This window comes from Eurosta solidaginis, chromosome 4 (assembly GCF_040869045.1).
Source record: "Eurosta solidaginis isolate ZX-2024a chromosome 4, ASM4086904v1, whole genome shotgun sequence".
Lineage (NCBI taxonomy): Eukaryota > Metazoa > Arthropoda > Insecta > Diptera > Tephritidae > Eurosta > Eurosta solidaginis.
Genome location: NC_090322.1, coordinates 18,250,566 through 18,275,498, shown reverse-complemented (window position 1 = coordinate 18,275,498; position 24,933 = coordinate 18,250,566). Strand labels below are relative to the sequence as shown.

General features: G+C 40.9%; 1 protein-coding gene and 1 long non-coding RNA gene across 3 annotated transcripts in view; one reads left to right on the top strand and one right to left on the bottom strand.

Moving 5' to 3' along the window:
- Nucleotides 1-297: 297 nt before the first annotated feature.
- The window catches only part of LOC137249181 (zinc finger protein ZFP2-like), a 40,435-nt gene continuing 15,799 nt past the window's right edge, over nucleotides 298-24,933 (bottom strand). The window contains exons 6-8 of one of the 2 annotated variants that reach the window (XM_067780483.1): nucleotides 9,260-9,391; nucleotides 8,893-9,180; nucleotides 298-1,634 (exon numbers count right to left, since the gene is read on the bottom strand). In XM_067780483.1, coding sequence (XP_067636584.1) covers nucleotides 8,961-9,180; nucleotides 9,260-9,391 — 352 coding nt within the window. In that variant the 3' untranslated portion in view covers nucleotides 298-1,634; nucleotides 8,893-8,960. The remainder of the gene's footprint in view (nucleotides 1,635-8,892; nucleotides 9,181-9,259; nucleotides 9,392-24,933) is intronic. The other variant, XM_067780484.1, reaches the window with a different exon arrangement.
- On the top strand, nucleotides 19,422-24,855 carry LOC137249185 (uncharacterized). The gene is made up of 3 exons (XR_010952275.1): nucleotides 19,422-19,649; nucleotides 20,637-21,669; nucleotides 21,749-24,855. It is a non-coding gene; the product is annotated as an uncharacterized lncRNA (long non-coding RNA).

Below are 24,933 nucleotides of genomic sequence, written 5' to 3'. Positions count from 1 at the left end.
GCTATTTTAAAGTTCCACAAATAAACAACAGATGTTTGAATATAAGGCCAAGTGATTTTTCAAACCCTTCTCATACGTATGTACATATATCTTCAACTTAGGTATGAGGTGAATCATTTCAAACGAGTGCTTAAACTTCCGGAACCTACTAACGATTTTGCATCACTGATTTCGCTTGCTTTTTTTAACTACTTAAGGACAATTTCAAAACATGTTCGACTTGTGTCATTTTATTTGAATTCATTGTTCCTTATTAATTTTTTTTTTAATTGTACAAAGTGAGTATTTAAATTTTTTATATAACTTTTCTTTTAATGCTTTGTATTAATAACTTGGTGAATTGGGTGATGAAAATCCGTGTTAAGCTGGCATTGAAAGCTACTGTTTTTTAATTACTTTTGAATGGGTTAAAAGAGATAAATTTCGCAATTGGATTCCTATAACTGGCAGTGGTGCGCATCCGTTGATACCCCTTCGACAATATTGGACCAATGTTTGACATGAACAATAAATGGCCTAGACATTCTTAAATGAGTAGAAAATATAGTAACGCGCCAAACGCCGCCGCCGCGCCACTATTTTTGACATTCGGCGGCGTGCGAAAAACGACGAATATCGGCGGCGTATATTTCTAGTTGGTTTTCTATAAACTAACGTGCATTCACTATTGTCTGTTTATTTGCTATGAAAAAGCTAAACACTTCGGCAATGACCGAAAAGTATTCAGAGCTATTTACTTCTTCTGCATTACTTTTCAGCTAACTACGATTCAACTAATTTAAACCAAAAAGTATGTTGGCCTATTTCCATCTGTAATACATAACTGTTATAATAGAAATTTTCGCTATCTTCAGTACATCACATTCAGCTGAAAGCCAACCTTAGGTAGCTTTTATTCTGGCGTGAAATTAGTTCGCCAGACATTACATTTATTTTTTCTTTTTTTTGCAGTTTTTTCTAGAAACTGCTAGAGCCAAAAACATTACCTGAAATTCGGCGTTAGAAGATACATTTTTTCTCATATTTCAAAATTTTTGTTGATACATTTTTTCTCACGAAGAAGTATTTTGGTTTGAGTTCTTTTAATTCCACAGTGGTTGCCATTGCAATGCTGCATGGCTTTACAACCAGTTATTGGCTAGCTTTCAGAAGTCAACTAAAAGTGAGTTATAATCTGGTATCCCGTAAAGTAGTCAACTAGTAGTCAACTATATTTAACTATTGATAATTTTTTGCTGCAGGTTATGGGCATGGTTCCGAGCCACACATCGTATCATACTTTTATTTATTTATTTATATACGTAGTTAACCTAAATTCAAAATTTTGTTGATAGCTATGATATAATTCATTACCACTCCGTGATCCCTTTCTCATAGCAAGAGTTCTCAACGTTATGCAAAAGCATACAAAATTAATAGTAAATCCGTTTTGTGTATCATTGAACGTGTTATTAGAATCGCTGAATTGTTCTTAATTGATTATCAGTGCTGTCGGAATGGACGTGACTTCGAGCAGCTGCATTCCAACCAACTGTCCAAGTTTTTGTTTTCGATAATTTAGCGCAATAAGTACAAGCTTGGTATAATCCTTATAATACTCCTTGTTTTTCTGTACTGTGTGGCATAAGGTTTATCTGAAAGGTAACATTATGTATAAGGCTTATAACTCATTTAAAATAAAGCTTATATAAGGAATTTTTGGAAGTCATTATTAAGAAAATAACTACCTTATTAGCAGGCTTATAGATCAATTAAAATAAGGCTTACATAAGGAGATAAAGATACGAGCGTTTATATAAGGATATAACCAACTAAAAATCAAGCTTACATAAGGCGTTATAATACGATTGAGTAAAATAATCTAATTAGAATAAATATAGATTTCCAATGATCCGGGTGGAAAAAAATTCTTTTTGCCTTGGGAACCCGTTCACTTGAATAAAATTTAAGATATCTTTATGACATTTATATATATATGCGGATTCCTTGACACTCACCCCGCATAGCTATTTAAAATAAGGGACTTCAGACAATACCCACGCCCACTTTTTATGTATATATATTTTATAAACCCCCAAAAACGTGATTATTCAGTAAATGATGCAACTACAATAACCAAATTTCATGTGTTGGTTGAAGGACTTACCTCTAATTAAAATATTCAATAAGGGGCGTAGAGCCGCTCATTTCTGAAGAAATCAATTTTTAAAATATTATAGGTCAAAATTTAAAAACGGTTTAAGTTGCCGTTAAAAAACTTGGTAAACTACTTCATTGTCTTCCCTCACTAGAGTAGGCACCTTGTCGTTTGTGTGAGGGCTTAGCCCATCTCCATAGCCAAGTATTGATGGCCTTACCACAGTAAGGCGCGCTGCTGTGGCTGACGGTGCTTTCCCCGTATATAATACTGGACCGCTGAGCCCGCCTTGTCGGGCAGGTGGTCGTACGACCAAGATGAACGACTCATTACCACATTGTAATAAGGAGGATGATAAGAGGACTGAGTCGCAAGCCAAGGACGAAAAATACGCATTAAGCGATGCGTCGGACTCGGGGAGCGAGAGTAGTGCTGATTCAATGAACTCCGTGTTGGAAAAGCACACAAATGAAAACGGAGTAGAGGAGTGGAGAAGGGTACGGAGCAGAGGAAGTAAGAGCTATCTCGCAGTACCGTGCAGCACTAAGAATTGTCCAACGCCTGGAAGCAGTAGTCGACCTAACAGAAGTGGAGATCGAGCGCTTGGAATGGGCCCATGAGGCGGTAGAAGTAGGTCGAAGGCAGTTCAAAAGGTTTGCTGCTAGAAACCCTCAGTTCTGCAACCGGTACGAGGAGGAAGAAGCGTCGAATGGCAGAATGAAGAGACAACGTTCGGCCGAAAGCGACAAGTCTGCTTTCAAGGGGCAGAAAGGACCCAGTCCCAGAGCAGCGAGGCAGGGCAGTCGCATAGACAAGACAAGTAGGCCCAAAGCTGTAAGACAGATGGGCCCCAATAGCGAGGTAGCAACTACCTCGATAGCTGCGAGTCAGAAGGAAGTTCCAACTACGGAAGTAGGAGATAAGCCAAAGGGAGATAACGCTAAGACTCCGGCTTTCTCGGAGGTGCCAAAGGGAGTTAAAACTAAGACTCCGGCTTTCTCGGAGGTGCCAAAGGGAGTTAAAACTAAGACGCCGGCTTTTCCCGAGAAGATGAGTGATGTGGCAAAGCAGTCACTGACTGTGGCGCTAGTTGATCGTAGCGGCCAACAGGGAAAATGTCCCTACATACATTGGTCCAACATCCAGCAATGTTTTGGATATTACACTGAGCTCCGAACGTGATATATCAAGGTATGATTGGATGGTTCTTGATAGACCATCCTTCTCCGACCATGCGTATATCAGCTTCAGCATCCCCTTAAAGAGGGTAGAGAAGGGAGGAACCTTTAGAAACCCTAGGCCAACAAACTGGACTAAATTCCAGAAACAGGTAGAAACGAAACTGGGACAACCCCAAGAGGTTGCCAATGGGGAAGAACTGGAGGAGTCTAATGAATTCCTAACAAGGACGCTTATGACTGCGTATAACAAAGCTTGTCCTCTAAGAAGATTCAGAGGAAAAGCAAAGCCGCCATGGTGGAGCAATGAGCTGAGTCTTCTAAGAACACAGGTAAGAGAAATGTTTAAGCTAGCAAAGACCGCGCAAAGCGAAGCGTGTCGGGAGGAGTACAGGGATCTACTGAGGATCTACAAGCGAGAAATTTCCAGGGCGAAGAGAATCTCATGGAAAATTTTCTGCACGGACATAGAGTGCTCCAGTGAAACAGCACGGTTGAGAAAAGTCCTAGCAAGGGGAAATATACCCCAGGGACTAATAAAGAAAGAGAACGGGGAATGGTCACGTAATAGTGAGGAATCCCTTGAGGTGCCTTTCGATACACATTTCCCATCGGGAGACAGTTTAGAAGAGCCAGCAGACAGCACTCACACTTCGATCAAAGAGCGGGTAGTGCCGGGCTTGGTGACCGATACCAAGATCGAATGGGCAGTGAAGATGTTTTCTAAGTTTAAATCACCGGGCCCAGATGGTATATTCCCGGCCATGCTACAAGTTTCAAGTAAGGCGGTCGTGGAATAGCTTAAAATAATATTCGATGGGTGCATAAGACTGAGTCATGTACCGCACTCTTGGAGAACTGCTCGCTTAACATCATTTCTGCTCAAAACATTTGAGAGGCTGAAAGATGTGAACATAAAGTCCAACGTGGATGAAAAGCAGCTCTCTACAACACAACATACATACACCAAAGGCAAGTCGGTAGATAATGCATTGCATAGGGTGGTAATAAGCGTAGAGAAAGCCCTGGAATATAAGGAATATACTCTGGTAGTCTTCTTAGACATTGCCGGGGCTTTCAATAATGTTTCTAAATGGGCGATTATGGATGGTCTTAATTTCATCAATGTACATCCAGCCTTAACCAGATGGATCGGCTGCATGTTAAATTGCAGGAAGATTACATCACAATGGGGATTGTACAAGGCCACGAAATCATTGGACAGGGGAACGCCGCAGGGAGGGGTGCTATCACCTCTGCTGTGGACGCTGGTCATCAACCAACTGCTCAGGCGATTTGATGAGGGACCCGTAAAACGTACGGCTTACGCGGATGACGTTGCAATTGTCATAAGTGGAAAGTGCTTTCCAACGATTAGCTCTTTGATGTATCGGGCGCTTCGGGATATTCATAACTGGGCATCAAATGTCGGGTTGAAAGTCAACGCGGATAAGACGGATATGGTCTTGTTTACAAAGAGGTGCAAGGTCCCAAATTGGATCAGGCCTAAGTTAGTAGGGGTGGCCCTACAGGAGAAACCTTGCACAAAGTATCTAGGAATCATCCTAGATAGTAAGCTGTCATGGAAGCTCAGCCTGGAGGAGAGGGTGAAGAAGGCTTCAACGGCACTTTATGCATGTAAAAGAATGCTGGAGTGTACGAGGGGCTTGTCGCCCTCTCTTTCTCATTGGGTTTTTACAGCGATTGTAAGCCCCATCCTATACTATGGAGTTCTTGTTTGGTAGAAAGCCACACAAAAGGCAACATACCTCAAAAAATTTGAGGGGGTATGCAGACTATCAATGCTTAGCATTACGGGAGCCCTGAAAACAACCCCGACAGCTGCACTGTATGCCATTCTGCACATTCCACCTGCAGACCTGGTAGCAAAGAACATAGCGTTAACAACTGCAACCAGGCTCGGTGCCTCGGGCAGCTTGAGCGCCGACCTTACGGCCATAGTAGTATAGCGTTATCAATACAAGACGAACAGACTACCTGATTCCCCATCTGCGTTTCGAGGTCACAATAGAGGTGGACGGTTGGCGCAAGGGTGCTTAAATGGCGGACGAGGCGATACATGTGTACACAGATGGTTCCAAAGTAGTGGAAGGAGTAGGGTCTTCGGTATACTGTGCTGATCCGGAAATAAACAGATCCTACAGGCTGCCGGATTACTGTCGCGTTAACTTTTATATTGACAGTCAAGCAGCAATTAAGGCAATAATCTCGCATAGCACAGCATCTAAATGCGTGTTAAGAGTGTAAGCAGTCCCTGGAGAGAATCGGGACAGGGAGAAGTATACATCTATATTGGGTCCCAGGGCATATGGGAATAGATGGGAATGAAAAAGCGGATGAACTAGCTAAAAAGAGCGCATCCCTTGAAGCTTGCTCCGTAGACGTCCCAATTAGACTGGGCGAAATTAAGCGAAGGCGAGAGGTGCACATGATCGACCATGCAGGAAAGGCGTGGGTTCAAGCGCGGGGCAGCAAAGAGTCGAAGATTATGTGCAGGTCGTGCAATCTTAGACTAACAAAGTTGCTTCTATCATTAAAAAGAGAGGACTGTAGACTCATGACGGGTATTCTGACTGGACACTGTCTTCTGGCGTCAAATGCCTTTAAATTAGGCCTGGTCAGTGATAGCAGATGTAGGAAGTGCGGGCTGGAGGAGGAAACGATCGAGCACGTTCTGTGCTCTTGCCCTGCGCTTGCCAGGCTAAGACTCCAGCTATTAGGAGTGATACATGGACCGGCCAGTTCAACCTAACCTAACTTCATTGTCTTAGGGAACGAGTCTGGCAAAATTACCGAACTTGGTAAAGGGCCACGCGCAGTTTTATATAGAAGGGATTTAAAGAGAACGTTAAGGGATATAACAGGCTATATATCTGCAAAAAATACTTCTACAGAATATTTATTCCATGAAAATAAAAAAAAAAAATAACAAAATTGGAAATGGAGGTGAAACCTCTTCTTTTTTCACCGAGCACTATTTTCCTCATAACTAGTGATGGAACTTTTAAAAAATGTAACTATACCGGTACTCATTTAAAATACTCGGATCAAAGTATCGACTCTAGTGCTCACACTCAGTAAAACATATCGAGTATAATGGAGTGAGTACTTCTGAATTTTTACCAAAGTGAAGAAACTTTTCTTAAACGAGATCGTATGTTTCGAATTTAGGAGAAAACAAGTAAGGAAGTTTAAGATTGAACAAAACCAAACATTATATACCCAGTTGTCTGCTCTTACATATATTAAAAGGATACGTTTAAAGAGAATCGTCACAAACGAAATGATTTAAAAGAAAATAGTTATACATATTTAAATATCGTGTTCCGTAAAAGGCTATACAACTTTTGCTATCATAAAAATGACTTATGTATGTACTTGCCAAATTTCAATAAAACTGGTCGATTTTTGATCGGTTTTTAAAAAAATAAAGTTATTTTAGTTAGAAAAAAGTAATATATAACATTGCTACAAACAACGGATATAAAAAAGCACTAGTAGATAAGCTCAGAAGGACGCATGGAGAACCAAAAAGAAATAATGAAAAGGAATATAATAAAACCTGGACGACTATAACATATACTGTAAAAGCAACATACAAATTGGCAAACTAATTTAAGAAATACAACATTCACACAGTGTTCAAAACATCGAACAATATAGGGCGAAAACTAAGAAAATAATACTAACTCAGAGGATCCGTTTAGCAGCCACAGCGTATTCAAGCTTACCTGCGGATGCCAACACAGTTACATAAGACAAACAAGAACGAGGTTCAGAGAACAGAGATTACAACAGAAAAACACGGAATCCAAACATTATACCAGACCCTGAATTCGCGAATCACATGGTCGAAAATGAATGTTCCCCAACAAACGTCAATAAACAGTTAGGGTTCTTCACACACAAGCAAAGGCCGACATTCGACGGTAGAATAATACACGAACAGATAAACACAATTTCTGACACAATATTTGAGCCTTTAAAATTTGTTTATAAGAAACAAAGTAATCACACAGGTACAACAAACAACTACACAACAACAAATAAACACAAAACAATAATCGCACCAAAGCAGCAAACCCACAAAGGTCCAAACGAGTAGAACTACCGACTTTTACCTGCCTCAGTCAGCCACACAAATCGATCGGTAAAATCTCCCCTCGGTTCTGAATGAACACATAGCACATACACATACACAAAAATCGTTCAAATATGCATCATTTATCCACCCTGTCGGAAAATCAACAAAATAAAATGAGCCGAGGCGGATTTAATGACCTTGCGGAAAGCACACTCCCCTTGGCGAGCAACAGTCGGGATAGAGGGCAGCAAAGCGGCTGTCTGTAAAGGATTTGTATTCAGCCCACTTTCCTTTTTTAAAGTTTATAAAAGTGCGTTTTTCAGTGACGATGAAGTCGGTACGCTCGAGCGAAATAAGTATTGGCAGGTGGATGGATGCCAGTTTTACCATCGGCTGACAGTTTACGAGTTCTGCGCTCACGATTGATATATCCGGCGAACTGTGACAGATTCCTACCATACGTGTGAGGGCGTCTCCGTTTATTATGCAGAACGTCGTTGCTTCAATTTGATCCGCCAATATCTCACCCCTACTGTCCGCCCGCAAGTTGGAATGCCATAGATCGTGATGGGAATTGAAATCGCCTAAGATTGTTGCCAGTGAGTAAGGCGCTGATATTAAGGCGGTATCCACTTGGGAAACACGTGGCAGGAGGGATGTAGATGTTGATGATTTCTAGGTTTGCATTGCCTGACCGGACAGATAAGCCTTGACGTTCTAAGACACTGTCCCTGCGGCCGATTTCGGGATCAAATATATGATATTGCACAGAGTGGTGTATGATAAACGCGGGGCCGCCTCCATTTCCTCTCTCGAGATCTTGCTGTGAGTTTAGTCTCCTGAATCGCAGCAATGCGAATGTTGTGCCGCTTCATTAAATCGACTATCTCCGTGATCTTCCCAGTTAATCCATTACGGGTTAACTGCAGAATTCGGAAGTGCATAGGGGGAGACGTCGTCACTCAGGGAGTAAGTGACGGGTGAGTACGCCTGAGTTGTGGAAGGCTAGGACGCAACTGCTGTTGTGGCCCTGGGACTGGACGTCCTCGGGTAAGCATTGGGGTACCCGGTGTCTTTGGGTATGCGGCAGTATATGTTAGGGCGTAGACTACGGGACGCCCTAGGGCGAGAACAGCAAGGAGCCACAATAGATCAGGGGGTCAGGAGACGGACCCGGATTGGGTTCCATATCTTCCCGGAGCAGGAAAGTATGGCGCAGTCCCGCTGCGAGGAGCTGCTGGAAGGATGACAATTTGTGGGAGGGACACAACAAATTAAATGGGGTTACACTGAAATGACAGTCCTTGGTCGGGAAAAATCCTGAGTCGCTCCGGTACATAGAACCGCCTGCCTTGGGAAGCGTACTTATCACGGATCGTATAACACAATACCGGGCGTGGATTCCGCGCTTTACGGAGTAATTAACCTATATATAAGATCACAGCCTACGGAGTTTATGAATGCCATTTTACCTATTTACTTTCAATTTAGCCTCTTCGTCCATTAAAGCTGCCATATTTCGCTCACGCGTCTCTGGATCTTAGTCTTTATGCGTAGTTGAGTGTAACCGTAGCTCCAAAGCCAAACGAAAAGCTAAGGGACAAGATTCACATCTGTAAATATTTTCACCCAGATGTACACGTAAATGCGTATTCAGTACGTTTTTTGTCGTAAAGCACCGGTCGCAGTATTTGCATTTATATGGTTTTTCACCCGTATGAGTACGCACATGCTGGCTTAGGGTCGAAGCTCGTGAAAATCTATTTAGTACAGGTAGAAAATAAAGTTAGAAAAAGTTTGGTGAAATATATTAGGACGAGGATTTTTATGATAACTTACCGCTTTTCACAAAAATCACATTTATGGGGCTTTTCGCCGCTATGAATTAGTTTATGTCTATTTAAGTCCCATGTTGTTTTAAAATGTTTGCCACAAATATCGCATCCGTTCCTGTCACGCATTTTTTTGTATCTGAAAAAAAAAACACAAGTAATCAAGACAAAAAAAAAAGACTATTTTTTGATATTAAAAGGAAAAGAGGATTTGAATTTTGTAACTAAACCATGATGAATCATGAACTAAACTAACAATTTTTTGGCTACTCGACTTTTTAGAGTATGTTCAGATTTAAACACGGTCTTAGAACTTTTTAGTATTTTGGACCCATTTGCAGAAAGGCAAGTCATTTTTTTAGCTCAGAGCTAATTTCAAAATTTGTCAAAAATGTACGAGTTTAACTCCTCAAGTTAGGTTAAGTCTTCTGAGTTAGAAAACTTAACTCGCCGTTCTGCAAAGGAGCCTTAAAGAACATCTTCGGCTTATATCCAAACCCTCTCTCAGCAAAATCACAGTTTTTCAAGAGCAAAAAAACCGTTTTGACATCTATATTGTGAATTGCTAAAAATATGAAGTACAGCAGTGGGTGATGAAAAATCGCTTTGTGTATTCAAAAAAGTTCTTCGAAAGATTTATGGACCTCTACGTGTTGGCAATGGCGAGTACCGAAGATGATTTAATGATGAGCTGTACGAGCTATACGCAGACATCCACATAGTCCATCGAATTAAAACGCAGCGGCTGCGCTGGCTAGGCCATGTTAAACGAATGAAAGATGATGCTCCGGCCAAGAAAGTGTTTCTATCGGAACCCGCCTATGGAAGCAGAGGTAGAGGACGGCCCCCACTCCGTTGGAAGGACCAGGTGGAAAACGATTTAAACTACCTTGGCGCCGGTTGGCGGGGCGAGGGAGCGACTGGCGCGCCTTGTTGGACGGCCATAACCGTTTAGACGGTTAAGCGCCAATTAAGTAAGCAAGTATTCAAATAGGTTGTTTGGCCTAAACTGAGGTTAATATATTTTATAAGTCAAATTGAGCGTTTTGTTAATGGAATTAAAATAATTTTCTTAGAAAATTATGGTTGATAAAAGTTTTTACAGAGCAAAGAAAATATTAGTTTTTTGGACATATCGTTTATTTTCTATCATGTTTCGAACATGATGCCTTGTAAAAGCGCATAGTTTCCTTTTCTTTCCTTTCTTCCTTTGATCTTTTTCTTTTCCCTTGTCTTCTCTTCTCTCTATTCTCTTTTTTCTTAATTTTCCTTCCTTTCCTTTCCTCTTCATTCCTTGCCTTTACTTTCGCTTGCTGCCGTTTCTTCCCGTCCTTTCATTGTTTTAAATATTGATGTTAGAAAAAAAAAATTAAAAAGAATTGTATAAAGCAAATGAGACTGTCTCGCTTGTTAAAAACATATTATTTTATTTTACTTTATTTTATTTTACACATTTGTAAATTTTAGTTATTTTATAAAATTATTATGCTTTATTATGACAGAGGAACAAAGGAATTAAACACACCAGCTGTCATTGCACCTATTCCTTAACCGCCAAAGATTTCATCAAATGTCTTTGTATTTTTTAAATTAGAAATTTGATTCTCCCTGTGCTGAGATTCGAATTCGAGTTGTCGTATTTCTAATCCCACAGCCCAGCCATTTAATAAAAAAAATATTACTAATGTATAAGATGAACAGATATTAAAATTCAAGGTATATTTTATTTTTGTTTATTGTTTTACTTTTTTTTTTTATTAATTAACAAAATAATGCAGAAAAATTTTGCAACCAACAAAACGAATAAATATTCCAACTTGAACATTCTGTTATTGTTGTAGCAGTAAATTAAATGGGGTTACACTGAAATTGCAGCCCTTGGTTGGGAAAAATCCCGAGTCGCTCCGGTACATAGAACCTGCTGCCGTGGGAAAATTCTGTTGTTGTTGTAGCAGTGCTCCGCCCCATCCAATAGGGGCAACCACTCACAAATTGTCATCAATATACTCTAACGGGAGTCCAAGGAAACTTGCAGTTTCAACAGGGGTGGTCAAGAGTGAGAGGGGTGTTAGAGGCGTTGGTTGCACATTGCATACCACTCGTATGGTAGGAAGCTGTCACAGTTCGCACTTTCCATGAATTTTAAGAAAGGAAAGTGGGATGATTACAAATCTTATACTGACAATCGCTTTGCTTCCCTTCCTATCCCGACTGATGCCCGTCAAGGGGACCTTGCTTTCCGCAAGGGCATTGAATCCGCTTCGGCTCGTTTTATTCCCGCCGGAAGTATTCCGGAAATCCGATTTTCCGGCGGAGGCCGCAACTCTGGCGAGAGAACTTGACCTTATAAGACATCACGACCCCGGCAACCCCCAATAAGTAGCAAAGACACTTGGAGCCATTCCGATTCCCTATTTCACTGCAAATTTGCGTCTCGCCAATCATCAGCATGGCTTTCCAAAATTACATTACATAAATTGCGGATTAAATCAAGACCCCTACATAGGACAGTACTCGTTGCGTTAGACCTATCAAAAGCTTTTGACACGGTCAAACATGGCACGTTACTGCAAGACCAGAAAGGGTCCTCCCTTCCCCCAAGTCTCAAAGGGTGGATCGCAAATTATGTCTGGTCGCAAAGCATCGGTGCAATTCAGGAACATAACATCCAAACCAAGAAGAATTAAACAAGGGGTGCCGCTACCTTCATCACCCGAAGGAGTCACTATTGTTTCCTACGCCGATGACTGCACAATAATGGCCACAGACCCAGACCCACACATCGATGAGCTTTGTAATAAAATAAACAGCTATCTCCCTGATCTCTCCAGTTTCTTCGCCTCGCGAAACCTGACATTGTCACCGACCAAATCATCGCCGACCTTATTTACAACCGGGACGGCCAAATGTCGACCCTGTTGAACATCCACGTCGATGGCATTACGCTACTGTCTTACACCCAAAAATCGACTCCTTCCAGAACTTTGGAACCATTTGTGTACACATGTATCGCCTCGTCCACCATTTGAGCACCCTTGCGCCAACCATCCACCTCTATTGTAGCCTTAAGATCTCCCTCGAAGCGCAGATAGGGAATCAGGTGGTATGTTCGTCCTGTAATTGATGACGCTATACTACTATGGCCGTATGGTCGGCGCTTAAGGTGCCCCGAGGCACTGAGCCTGGTTGCAGTTGTTAGCGCTATGTTCTTTGTTACCAGGTCTACAGATTGAATGTGCAGGATGGCATACAGTGCAGCCGTCGGGGTTGTTTTTAGGGCTCCCCCTAATACTAAGCATTGATAGTCTCCATACCCACTCTAATTTTTTGAGCTAGGTTGTTTTTTGTGTGGCTTTCCACCAAACAAGAACTCCATAGTATAGAATAGGGCTTACAATCGCTGTAAAAACCCAATAAGAAAGAGAGGGCGATAAAGCCCACGTACACCCCATTACTTTTCATGCATAAAGTGCCGTTGAGGCCTTCTTCACCCTCTCTTCCACGTTGAGCTTCTAATACAGCTTACTGTCTATGATGATTCCTATATATTTTGTGCAAGGTGTCTCCTGTAGGGTTACCCCTCCTAACTTAGGCCTGGTCCAATTTGGGACTTTGTACCTCTTTCTACACAAGATCATAGCCATCTTCTCCGCGTTGGCTGTCAACCCGACATTAGATGCCCAGGTATGAATATCCCGAATCGCCCGATCCATCAAAGAGCTAATCGTTGGTAGCCACTTTCCACTTATGAAAACTGCAACGTCATCTGCGTAAACCGTAAGTATTACGGGTCCCTCGTCGAATCGCTCGAGCATTTGGTTGATGACCAGCGTTCACAGCAGAGGCGATAGCACGCTTCCGTGCGGCGCGCCCCTGTGCCTGATTTGTGGCCTCATACAATCCCCATTGTGATGTAATCTTCCTGCAATTTAACATGCAGCCGATCCATCTGGTTAGGGCTGGATGTACTTTAATGTAATTAAGACCGTCCATAATCGCCCTTTTATAAATATTTTTGAAAGCCCCGGCAATGTCTAAGAAGACTACTAGAACATATTCCTTATATTCCAGGGCTTTCTCTATGCTTATTACTTTATGCTATGCGGTATCTACCGACTTGCCGTTGGTGTACGCATGTTATGTTGTGGAGAGAAGCTTTTCATCCACGTTGGACTTTATGTACACCACATCTATCAGCCTCACAAAGGCTTTTAACAGAATGTATTTTAAGCTTATGGGTCTATAGTTTGGGATACACGTGACCGATCTTCCCCGCCTTTGGTAGGAAAACTACAAGAGCATTTCTCCAAGAGTGCGGTACATGATTCAGTCTTATGCACTCATCGAATATTATTTCAAGCCATTCCACGACCGCTCTACTTGAAATTTGTAGCATGGCCGGTAATATACTATCTGGGCCCGGCGATTTAAACTTAGAAAACATCTTCACCGCCCATTCGATTTGGTATCGGTTACCAAGCCCGGCACTACCCGCTCCGTGATCGAAGGGTGAGTGCTGTCTGCTGGCTTTTCTAAATTATCTCCCGATGGGAAATGTGTATCGAAAAGTACCTCAAGGGACTCCTTATTATTACGTGACCATTGCCATTTCTCTTTCCTTGTTAGTCCCTGGACTATGTTTCCCCTTGCTAGGACTTTTTCAACCGTGCGGTTTCGCTGCAGCACTCTATGTCCGGACAGAAACTTTTTCTCTTCACCCTTAAAATTTTACGCTTGTAGGTCCACAGTACACTCCTTAAACTCGTAACTACACGCTTCGCTTTCCGCGATTTTTGCTAGCTTAAACATTTCTTTCGCGGCCACCGTGGTGTGATGGTAGCGTGCTCCGCCGTATGCCCTGGGTTCGCACCCCGGGCAAATCAACATCAAGAATTTTAGAAATAAGGTTTTTAAATTAGAAGAAATTTTTTCTAAGCGGGGTCGCCCCTCGGCAGTGCTTGGCAAGAGCTCCGGTTGTATTTCTGCCATGAAAAGCTCTCAGTGAAAACTCATCTGCCTTGCAGATGCCGTTCGGAGTCGGCATAAAACATGTAGGTCCCGTCCGGCCAATTTGTAGGGAAAATCAAGAGGAGCACGACGCAAATTGGAAGAGAAGCTCGGCCTTAGATCTCTTCGGAGGTTATCGCACCTTACATTTATTTATTTTTTTTAAACATTTCTTTTCCCTGTCTTCTTAGAAGACTCAGCTCATTGCTCTGCCATGGCGGCTTTGGGTTGGTTATGGGTTGGGTATGGGTTGTCCCAGTTTTTCAACCTGTTTCCGGAATTTCGTCCAGTTCATTGACGTAGAGTTTCTAAAGGTTCCTCCCTTCTCTACCCTCTTTAGGGGATGCTGAAGCTGATATACGCATGGTCGGAGAAGGATGGTATATTAAGAACCATCAAATTATACCTTGACATATCACGTTCGGAGCTCAATGTAATATCAAGAACATTTCTGGATGTTGAACCAACGTATGTATGTAGGGACACTTCCCCTGTTGGCTATCTGCAAATTGGTTTGCAGGATGTAACAAAATAGACATTCGCCTCTCTCATTCGTATCCCCTCCTCCCCCGCATTTTTGTGCGCATTTCCATCCGCGCCTATGACCAACCGCCTTTAGCGCCCTTCGTCCTATACTAGTCTCTTGCACTCCATAGGTGGAACCTCCGCAGCATGGGCTATGTAGCACGATGTCAGGATAAGTGCCTGTTTATTCTCTTGCTCAACGGCCACCACTACGAGGTCCTCGGCAGTGTAAATAAGCAGCATATATGAATGCAGCTGTTTCCTTACCATGACTACAGCTTGTACCCGCCCTTCCGTGTGCGCGTAGTAAACCCCAAATCCGCGTGCGCTGAGTCCACAAACCTTTCCACCACGTCAAACGAACCCTGGCAACCCTGTTCGCGTTAAGTAAAAATAAAAGTGTGTGCTGCCAAAACATAAGAAAAAATATACATAATAAAGCTCTAAGTGAGTTAAATACAAAAAAAATCACCCTCTGGGTACAACAAATAAGTGATTTCCACCCTGAAAAAAATACGGCAAAAAACAATTGTGCTCAAAAATAAACATTAAAATAAAAGTGAGACTCCATGTCGAAAACAAAGTGAAACCAAGAAAAAACACAAACAAATATATATGTATATACATAATTGGCGCCAATTTTGGTATGTACATATTTTCACCCTCGCCTAAAGGTAGGGAATATATTCCACCCGTCACTAGCTTTGATTACCAATATTCTTCCTAAATAAGAGTTGCCAAGATACTCAAAATAAAAAATTTATAAAATTAAAAAAATATCCACATAACTTAATAAACGTTATTAAATGAATATATAATACAAAGTAATAAAAAAATAAATAATGATAATAGTAAGAGTACAATAATATTAGTAACATAATTATAATAATAATAATAATTTAAGAATAAGCCAATACAAAAACAAAAAAATATAATAATAAAGGAATCCAGGGGAAAAAAGCAAGTAAATAGCGAGTAAAATGCCACTTTACCGCACCCTCCTAAGGGAGGAGAACCCCTACAATCTCGGCAAACCCCAACCCATCAAATCAGCCAACCGCAACACAAGCTATCGCAGACCCAAGCAACCTAATCCCAACCGCTCACCTCAGGAACACAACAGGAACAAAACTCGGAGGTACAAAAAACTCCCACAAACTCGAAATTCCCAATCCCTGCTGGGAGCGCTGGAAGTGTTGAGCAGCAGACAGAGTTCCTCCAGCAACAATTGCAACTACTCTATAGTCAGCAACAAATCCAACCCACCCAAAGTCACTAGCCTGACTACAGCTACCAACGAATGGAAGAACGTACCTCCATCTAAACGCCAACGCGAAAGCCCATTAGGAGTACAGAGTAAAAAAAAAAAAAAACAGGCCAAGCCTGAACAATATTGGCTTGGTAAGCGCGAAGTAAATGCCCCAGATACGGAAAATAGATTGGCCGTCTTTGAAGTCGAAAAAGCAAGCCAACCCAAGGAGAAAGAACTGAAACCTCCCCCAATTTTCGTCGACAAAGTCAGTAATATATCTCCACTGATGATTTTATTACAAGAAATTGCCCAAACTCGTTTCACCTAAAGCTAATAGGTAACGAACAAGTCAAAGTCCAGGCATAATCTCTCGATGTCTACAAAACTATCGTGACCTAATTGGAACTAAAGAACACAGAGTTCTTTACATATAAATCAAAACAAGATCGTTCATTTAAAGTAGTTCTTAAAAATATGCACTTCTCGATAGATACCAAAGAAATCGTAGACGCACTCACAAATTTTGGCCACTCTGTTACTAACATATGGAACATGAAGCACAGAATCACCAAAAAACCGCTACCTATGTTCATAATTGAACTCAAACCCGACACCAACAACAAAGGAATTTACGAAATTAAAAGTCTCTTACATTCAAAAATTGTATTCGAGCCCCCACACTCAAAGCGTGAAATACCCCAATGTGCTAACTGCCAGCAATATGGCCATACGAAATCGTACTGCCGTCGAAAACCGGTATGTAGAAAATGTGCAGATTGTAGTCGAAAATCCATGTCGGATGATGTTAAATGCGCTTTATGCGAAGATAATCACCCAGCCAATTAGAATGGATGTGCGGTCTATAAAAACTTACAAGACATAAAATACCCATCATTGAGGAAAAAAACTCACCCAAGTACTGTTGTAGTGATAAAATTCCCCATTTTAATACATAACGACACATCTGGCAACACCATTGCTGACAATGCAAAATGTGACATTGTGAATGGTGCACTCTGTAAGAAAGAGTAGGAAACATGTTCATATCATATTCTAATAAGTAGACAGCTATTGTAATACGATGTGTAATGCGGTAGTTAGTCACGAACGTACGTACCAAAAACGTGTCAGCTGACCCGACCTATCTTATGAGTGTGCAATGTAAACGGAAACTCACTGACGTGCAACGCCCATACGTACGTAGCCCGGAACGTAGAAATCAAAACAATTTTGATTTTTTCCGTAAGAACGTGTCAGCTGAACGCTCTCTCACTAGACAGAGTTGCCTAGTAAACTTTTGTGCGCTAATTTTTGACCGTTTGCAGTTTTATGCAAAAACACCTAATTAAAGTTTGAAAAATTGTGAAAATAATTCGAAATAATTATGTAAAGGTGCAGATTATAAATATGTAATCTATTCATATTTATTTAATATTAATTCCAGCCTTTTACAACATCAAAAATTAAATTGGAAAAAGTTGATGTTTCCATAAGCATGCATGCAAAATGGGCAATGGCAACAGTGCTCATCTGTAAACAATACACACACAAATATGTTATGTACATGTACACAAACGCACCCATTGATTCGTACGGGCTTGAGGGTTCGGTCAAACGTGTTTCGTACGACAAACGTTCGTACGTACGGCACACGTCGGTGGGTAATTGCCGCTTAATGCGACAGTTACTCACGAACGTACGTACCAAAAACGTGTCAGCTGACACGACCTATCTTATGAGTGTGCAATGTAAACGAAAACTCACCGACGTGCAATGCTCGTAAGTACGTAGCCCGGAACGTAGAAATCAAAACAATTTTGATTTTTTCCGTAAGAACGTGTCAGCTGATCGCTCTCTCACTAGACAGAGTTGCCTAGTAAACTTTTGTGCGCTAATTTTTGACCCTTTGCAGTTTCATGCAAAAACACCTAATTAAAGTTTGAAAAATTGTGAAAATAATTCGAAATAATTATGTAAAAGTGCAGATTATAAATATGTAATCTATTTATCGCGGGTTCGAATCGAGCTCAAGGCCTAACAATAATTTTTTATCATTATTATTGTTATGATAAATTTTTTCTTAATTGAAAAAATTTTTAAATTAGAATAGAAGAAAGAAGGCCGATATAACAACAAAAATTGTTAATACATCCCAGAGCACGGGGAAAAAAGTGTCAATAAAATATGACACCATGGCAGCATTGCCAACAAACAAGTCCAATTTTCACAGCCATTCTGCAACAGATGTCGCAGTGTTGTGAATATCAATTGGCACGAACCAGAATAGAAGTAGGATTAATGAAGACAAACAAAAAACCGCTGTGATGGCTGAATGGTTATAGCAGCGGCGCCTAAACGTTGCCGATGAAGGAATTTAGCAGTTCCCGAAATGGATCTATACAACGAGCTTTGGCAGTTGTCTAAATTTTTTCTTTCTTCTATTCTAATTTAAAAATTTTTTCAATTAAGAAAAAATTTATCATAACAATAATAATGATAAAAAATTATTGTTAGGCCTTGAGCTCGATTCGAACCCGCGATCTTAAAATCAGTAGGCCGATATAACAACAAAAATTGTTAATACATCCCAGAGCACGGGGAAAAAAGTGTCAATAAAATATGACACCATGGCAGCATTGCCAACAAACAAGTCCAATTTTCACAGCCATTCTGCAACAGATGTCGCAGTGTTGTGAATATCAATTGGCACGAACCAGAATAGAAGTAGGATTAATGAAGACAAACAAAAAACCGCTGTGATGGCTGAATGGTTATAGCAGCGGCGCCTAAACGTTGCCGATGAAGGAATTTAGCAGTTCCCGAAATGGATCTATACAACGAGCTTTGGCAGTTGTCTAAATTTTTTCTTTCTTCTATTCTAATTTAAAAATTTTTTCAATTAAGAAAAAATTTATCATAACAATAATAATGATAAAAAATTATTGTTAGGCCTTGAGCTCGATTCGAACCCGCGATCTTAAAATCAGTAGGCCGATATAACAACAAAAATTGTTAATCTATTTATATTTATTTAATATTAATTCCAGCCTTTTATACCATCAAAAATTAAATTGCAAAAAGTTGATGTTTGCATAAGCATGCATGTAAAATTGTCAATGGCAACAGTGCTTATCTGTAAACAATACACACACAAATATGTTATGTACATGTACACAGACGCACACATTGATTCCTACGGGCTTGAGGGTTCGGTCAAACGTGTTTCGTACGACAAACGTCCGTACGTACGGCACACGTCGGTGGGTAATTGCCGCTTCAGACAGTAGGCAAAGTATGTTGTATATAATGAAATATAATAATGACGAATGGCAATAGTGCCATCGGCATTTTTATGTTTCACCGCAATCAATATATTTTTCGGCATTGTAAGTGACACACGCGTTTTCTGAATTTTGATTTAATAAAACCAAGTAACTTTCTAAGTAAAGTTTGTACGGAGTTTTTATTTGTATCGTAAATGAGTGTCTGGCGGAGAAGACCGCCTCGTAAGGAAGTTTAGCGGACAAATATGGCGACAATATGGAGGCGGCGCCCTCCACGGTGTAAAATTTGGACGTAGCATGGCGCTGGGATTACTTCCATGTAATCGAGGGTGAGTTTTGGGTCGGCTAGCGAAGCCGTACCTTATACTGTTGTCTTACATGGAGAAGAGAAATCCAATCAACAAGGTGCATTCTCAAGCAAAGTGAACCCAACCAGCAACACTATGTCGTATGCTCAAGCCTTAGAAGGTCCCCAACCCAGCTCAAACTCTATCAATGCTAACCCAAATAACATAGACGCATCTACCCCAACCCAAAATGGTAGTGAAATGCGAGAAATGAACACTCTACTGATACAAGTTATGCAGCAAATCACAACAATGATGACACTTCTTGTCACCATCACCACTAAAAACTGTTCACCTACGACCCCTTAAAGATCATTATCTGGAATGCCAATCGCCTTTCCAAGCATTTACTTGAAGTAAAGGCATTACTCCAGACCCACAATGTAAACATACTTCTCATATCTGAGACCCACTTCACTGATATAAGCTACTTTGAATTCCCTAAATATAAGTTTTATCACACAAAACACCCAGATAACAAAGCACATGCTGGATCAGGTATCCTAATAAGGAGCAGTATTGAGCATTGTAATACAAACTCGTACCGCACAAATGCTATTCAAGCCACTAATGTTACTGTCGAAGATTCGAATGGCCCAATTACGCTCTCAGCTATCTATAGCCCACCCAGACACGCTATCACTGCGGAAGAGTATAAACATTTCTTCAAAACTCTTGGACACCGATTCTTAGTTGGCGGTGATTACAATGCCAAACGCACCTTCTTGGGCTCTCGCCTTATCACCCCTAAAGGAAGGCAACTGTATCAAGTCTCAAACTAACTCCATTCTCTACTGGGATACCCACATATGTATTGGCCCTCAGATAAAAATAAACTACCCCACTTGATCGACTTTTGTGTAGTTAAAGGCATGTCTTCCTCAGAAATAACTAGCAAATCTTGCTTTGAATTGTCTTCTGACCACTCCCCAATATTGAGAACAATTGATAAAAATCTCACATCCACAGCTAATCATTGCAGCCTCTATAATCGGAAGTCTAATTGGTAGTACTTAAAACTATCGCTGAAATCCGACGATGATATGGCTGAAACAGTCGAACACTTTAACAGGTGTATCCAACAAGCTGCATGGAACTCATCTCTCACCCTCAGCAGGCAAAAAACTATAGGCTTTACCCACGAAGTAAAAGCCAAACTTCAAGAAAAGCGTATCGCACAGAAAAGGTGGCAGCAAACCCGGCATCCCAATGACAAGAAACGGCTGAATGCATTAACTAACGAACTTAAGTCCATCCTCAATATGGAGCACAACAGGGAAACAACTGCAACTGATTACTTCCTTTTGGAAAGCTACTAGCAAGCTAAAGAGGCCAATTATCTCAAATGCACCTATACGAATGGAGAATGGGCAAAAAGTGATGATGAAAAAGCACCGCCACATAAAACTAGTATTCACTCCGCGTGATATTGAACCCCCACTAAGAGTAACTAGGGAAGTGGAAACTACCTTAAGTCATCCATGTCAAATGCACCTATCCATAAAAAAATTCTCAATATCCGAGGTAAAAACCGTAATTGCGAAACTCAAGGCAAACAAAGCTCCGGGCTACGACCTTATCAACGGCACTATCCTAAAAAATTTACCCCACGAAGACATACAATTCCTGACACAATTGTTAAATGCAGTATTGACAACTCAATTCATACCCTCACAGTGAAAGGTTTCGCAGATGAAAATGATTCTGAAACCCGAAAAGCCAGCTGATAAAGTTGCATCTTACAGATCTATTAGTCTGCTGCCTATCGTCTCAAGTCATGGAAGTTCTCTTCCTTAAAATACTCTTGTCAATAATAGAATAGCGTAAAAATATATCCAATCATCAGTTTGGCTTCAGAAGAGTGCACGGAACAATTGAGCAGGTCCACAGACCCACCGAGCAAATATACGACGCTTTTGAGAAGAAAAAATTCCGCACAGCTGCTTTTCTAGATATCTCACAAGCTTTTGGTCGCGTATGGCATGCCGGACTTCTCTATAAGGTAAAATACACCCTCCCCATAAGCCACTTCTTATTTATACAATCATATCTAAAAGATCGTTATTTCTTCGTTAACCAAGGTGTACAGCAGACTGCCCTCTATGAGTGCTTAGCAGGCGTCCCACAAGGCAGTGTAATGGGCCCAGAACTTTATCTACTTTACACGTATGACCTCCAAATAGCAGGAGTCACTATAGAAACGTTTGCCGATGATACTGCGGTGCTGCCCGTGAACCCTAACCCTAGCGTGGCTTCACTCAAGCTCCAAGGAAGTTTAAATAAAATTACCCATTGGCTGAAAGAATGGAGGATTAAATCCAGTGAATCAAAATCCGTTCAAGTGACGTTTACTACGAGACGCAACACTTGCCCACCCGTTAAACTGAACGATATTAATATACCACAAAGCGACGAAACAAGATACCTTGGTATGCACCTCGACACAATTAACTTGGAGGACCCACATATTCAACAAAAAAAAAAAACCTTGGTATCAAACTAAGAAATTTGTATTGGCTTATAACCGGAATTCACAATTATCAGTTGATAACAAAGTCCTGCTTTACTCAGCCATCATAAAACCCATTTGGACATATGGAATACAATTGTGGGGAACTGCAGCAAACTCAAACATAGATATTCTCCAAATATTTCAATCAAAACCGCTTAGAATTCTTGTAAACGCACCCTACTATGTGACTAACAACCAGCTACACCTGAATCTAAAGGTTCCAACTATAGCTGAAGAAATCAAAAAGTATGCCATTTCATACAACACGAGGCTTCTAACTCACCCCAACCCATTCATTCTAGCCCCGTCAGCAAGACCAACTAGCTTCACGCGTCTGAAAAGAAAGTCAATGACGAATCTTTAACACTGATGACTTCTTAAAAAAAAATGGATGCACTACTGACAGCAATCCATCCATGCTCACCAAGTTTATTATTTTTATGAAAACCACAAAATTGTTAGATGCATTCTATGTAACACAGTTGGCAAAATATATTGGATGCTCAAAAAAAAAAAAAAAAAAAAAACACCGAACCCTCCTCAATGGTTAGGAGGAGTTCGCTCGAAGCCACTTTACTGCGTTTGAGGTTTATCTATAACACTCGCAGCACCATTGGGCTGTTTGTCCCCCTCCAGCACCTTTGTCGTGACGTCTTCGTCCTCCCCTCGCCCTTTTGGTTTAGAGTTTTCGAGGCACCCTTCAGCCTCTTCTTGCAAATTGCGATTTGTATCCTCGGGACTTCTTTTCTCGGGTCGTAAATGCTGTGCCGGATGTTAATCTGTGCGACTCGCAGCACCATTTGACTGTTGGTCCTCTTTTAACACCTTCGTGTTGACGTCGGCTACTCCAGCTGTCCTTTTTCTCCTAGGCTTTTGAGGTCCTTTTCAACTTCGCCCACTTCTAGCGTGTTAGGATTGTTATCCTCGGGACTTCTTTTCCTGAGTCGCATGTAAATTTTGCCTTTGCCCTAGGACATTTTTAGCTCGTCGATTTCTTTCATTAATTTTAACATTTCCATACGTTTTCGTAGCGCCACCAGTTCGTCATCCACACTTATGGTCGTGGCTCTTGCGTTAATTGGGGCAGAGTTTGATGGGGCGGCAGCAAAAACATCGTGAACAGCAGGTGTTGAATTGAATTCAACCAAAACGTCGGTAGTAAAAAAAGTTGAAACGGCAGTGGCGGCAGTATGAGCGGCAGTGGCGGCAGAGCAGGCGGTAGCGGCGGCAGAATAGACGGCAGTGGCGGCAGCAAAAACATCGTGAACAGCAGGTGTTGAATTGAATTTAACCAAAACATCGGTAGTAAAGACAGTTGGAACGGCAGTGGCGTCGGTATGAACGGCGGTGACGGCAGTGGCGGCAGAGCAGACGGTAGCGGCGGCAGAATAAACGGCAGTGGCGGCAGCAAAAACATCGTGAACGGCAGGTGTTGAATTGAATTCAACCAAAACATCGGTAGAAAAGACAGTTGGAACGGCAGTGGCGGCAGTATGAACGGCGGTGACGTCAGAGCAGACGGTAGCGGCGGCAGCAAAAACATCGTGAACGGCAGGTGTTGAACTGAATTCAACCAAAACATCGGTAGTAGAGGCAGTGGCAGCAGTATGAACGGCGGTAACGGCAATGGCGGCAGAGGACTCAATAGAAACGGCAGCGTTTATTTCAATAATTTCGTCCGGAATGTTCTCCAATATATTTGTGTTCGGAGTGGTATTCATCGTATTTGCGGAGCTATTATCTCCCACGCCAACTATATTTTGCAGTAATCTGCGTAATTGTATAATGTTGGCAGTAGGAGGGAAATCCACATTATTTGCAGTTAAAGCTTTGATAATGCCTTCTCGAGCATCCATTTTACAAAATAGTTGTTTATAATAGTGCGCGAGGTTCGTTAACACACCTGATATGTAATTTCTACCTTCGATGGTTAATAAAACAGCAGAAACGTCCGGATTAATTATCTTAATACTTTATTCTTCAGCCGTCAATCCAATAATGAACCGGAAGTCCACCATCCTCTCTTTTCTTCCTTTACAGTGATATATTTTTTGCTTATTCTATTAATTAGTTGACATGGTTGCATTTATGATCTTACATTATGAATTGCCTAAATGTGTTTTTTTTTATAATATTTTAATTATTTTGGGGCTGAAAACTTAAAACAGAAAATCCAGTGCTTCTTATTTATAATTTTTCCAATATATAAAGATTATCCGTCAAATAAACTGCTAGTGGATGCAGTGCCGGTTAAAATTGAGATTAAATATATCTCACATTTAAAGCTTGACATGGAGACGTAGTGAAAATGATATCGTATATTTGATTAGGGTTACCTAAATTTTGTCAGTGTAAAGAGTTACCTCCTTTAAATAAAAATACCAATATGACAAAACTAATTTTTGGAATTTTATACTTAAGCGCGGAATCCATATCATAATGCACGAAAACCCCATCTTTAACGAATTTTTGTGAAGAAAATTGTAAATAAAAAAGGAAATTTGATATTTTCAAATAAAATTTCTTCAAGCCATGCCGACAAGGGGAAAATAAAAATTTGTTGAGCGTTTTCTTATGATCTGGGTCCGTATCGTGTAATACGATCACGTATCGAAAAACGCTTTCACTCAAACAATAAATATGATTTTGTCAAGCTATTCTTAAAAGTTAGAATAAATTGCAGTTAGTACATGTAGACACTATTAAGCATATTTCCTTAATCCGATTCACAATTTAAGAGATATTGCGATGTAA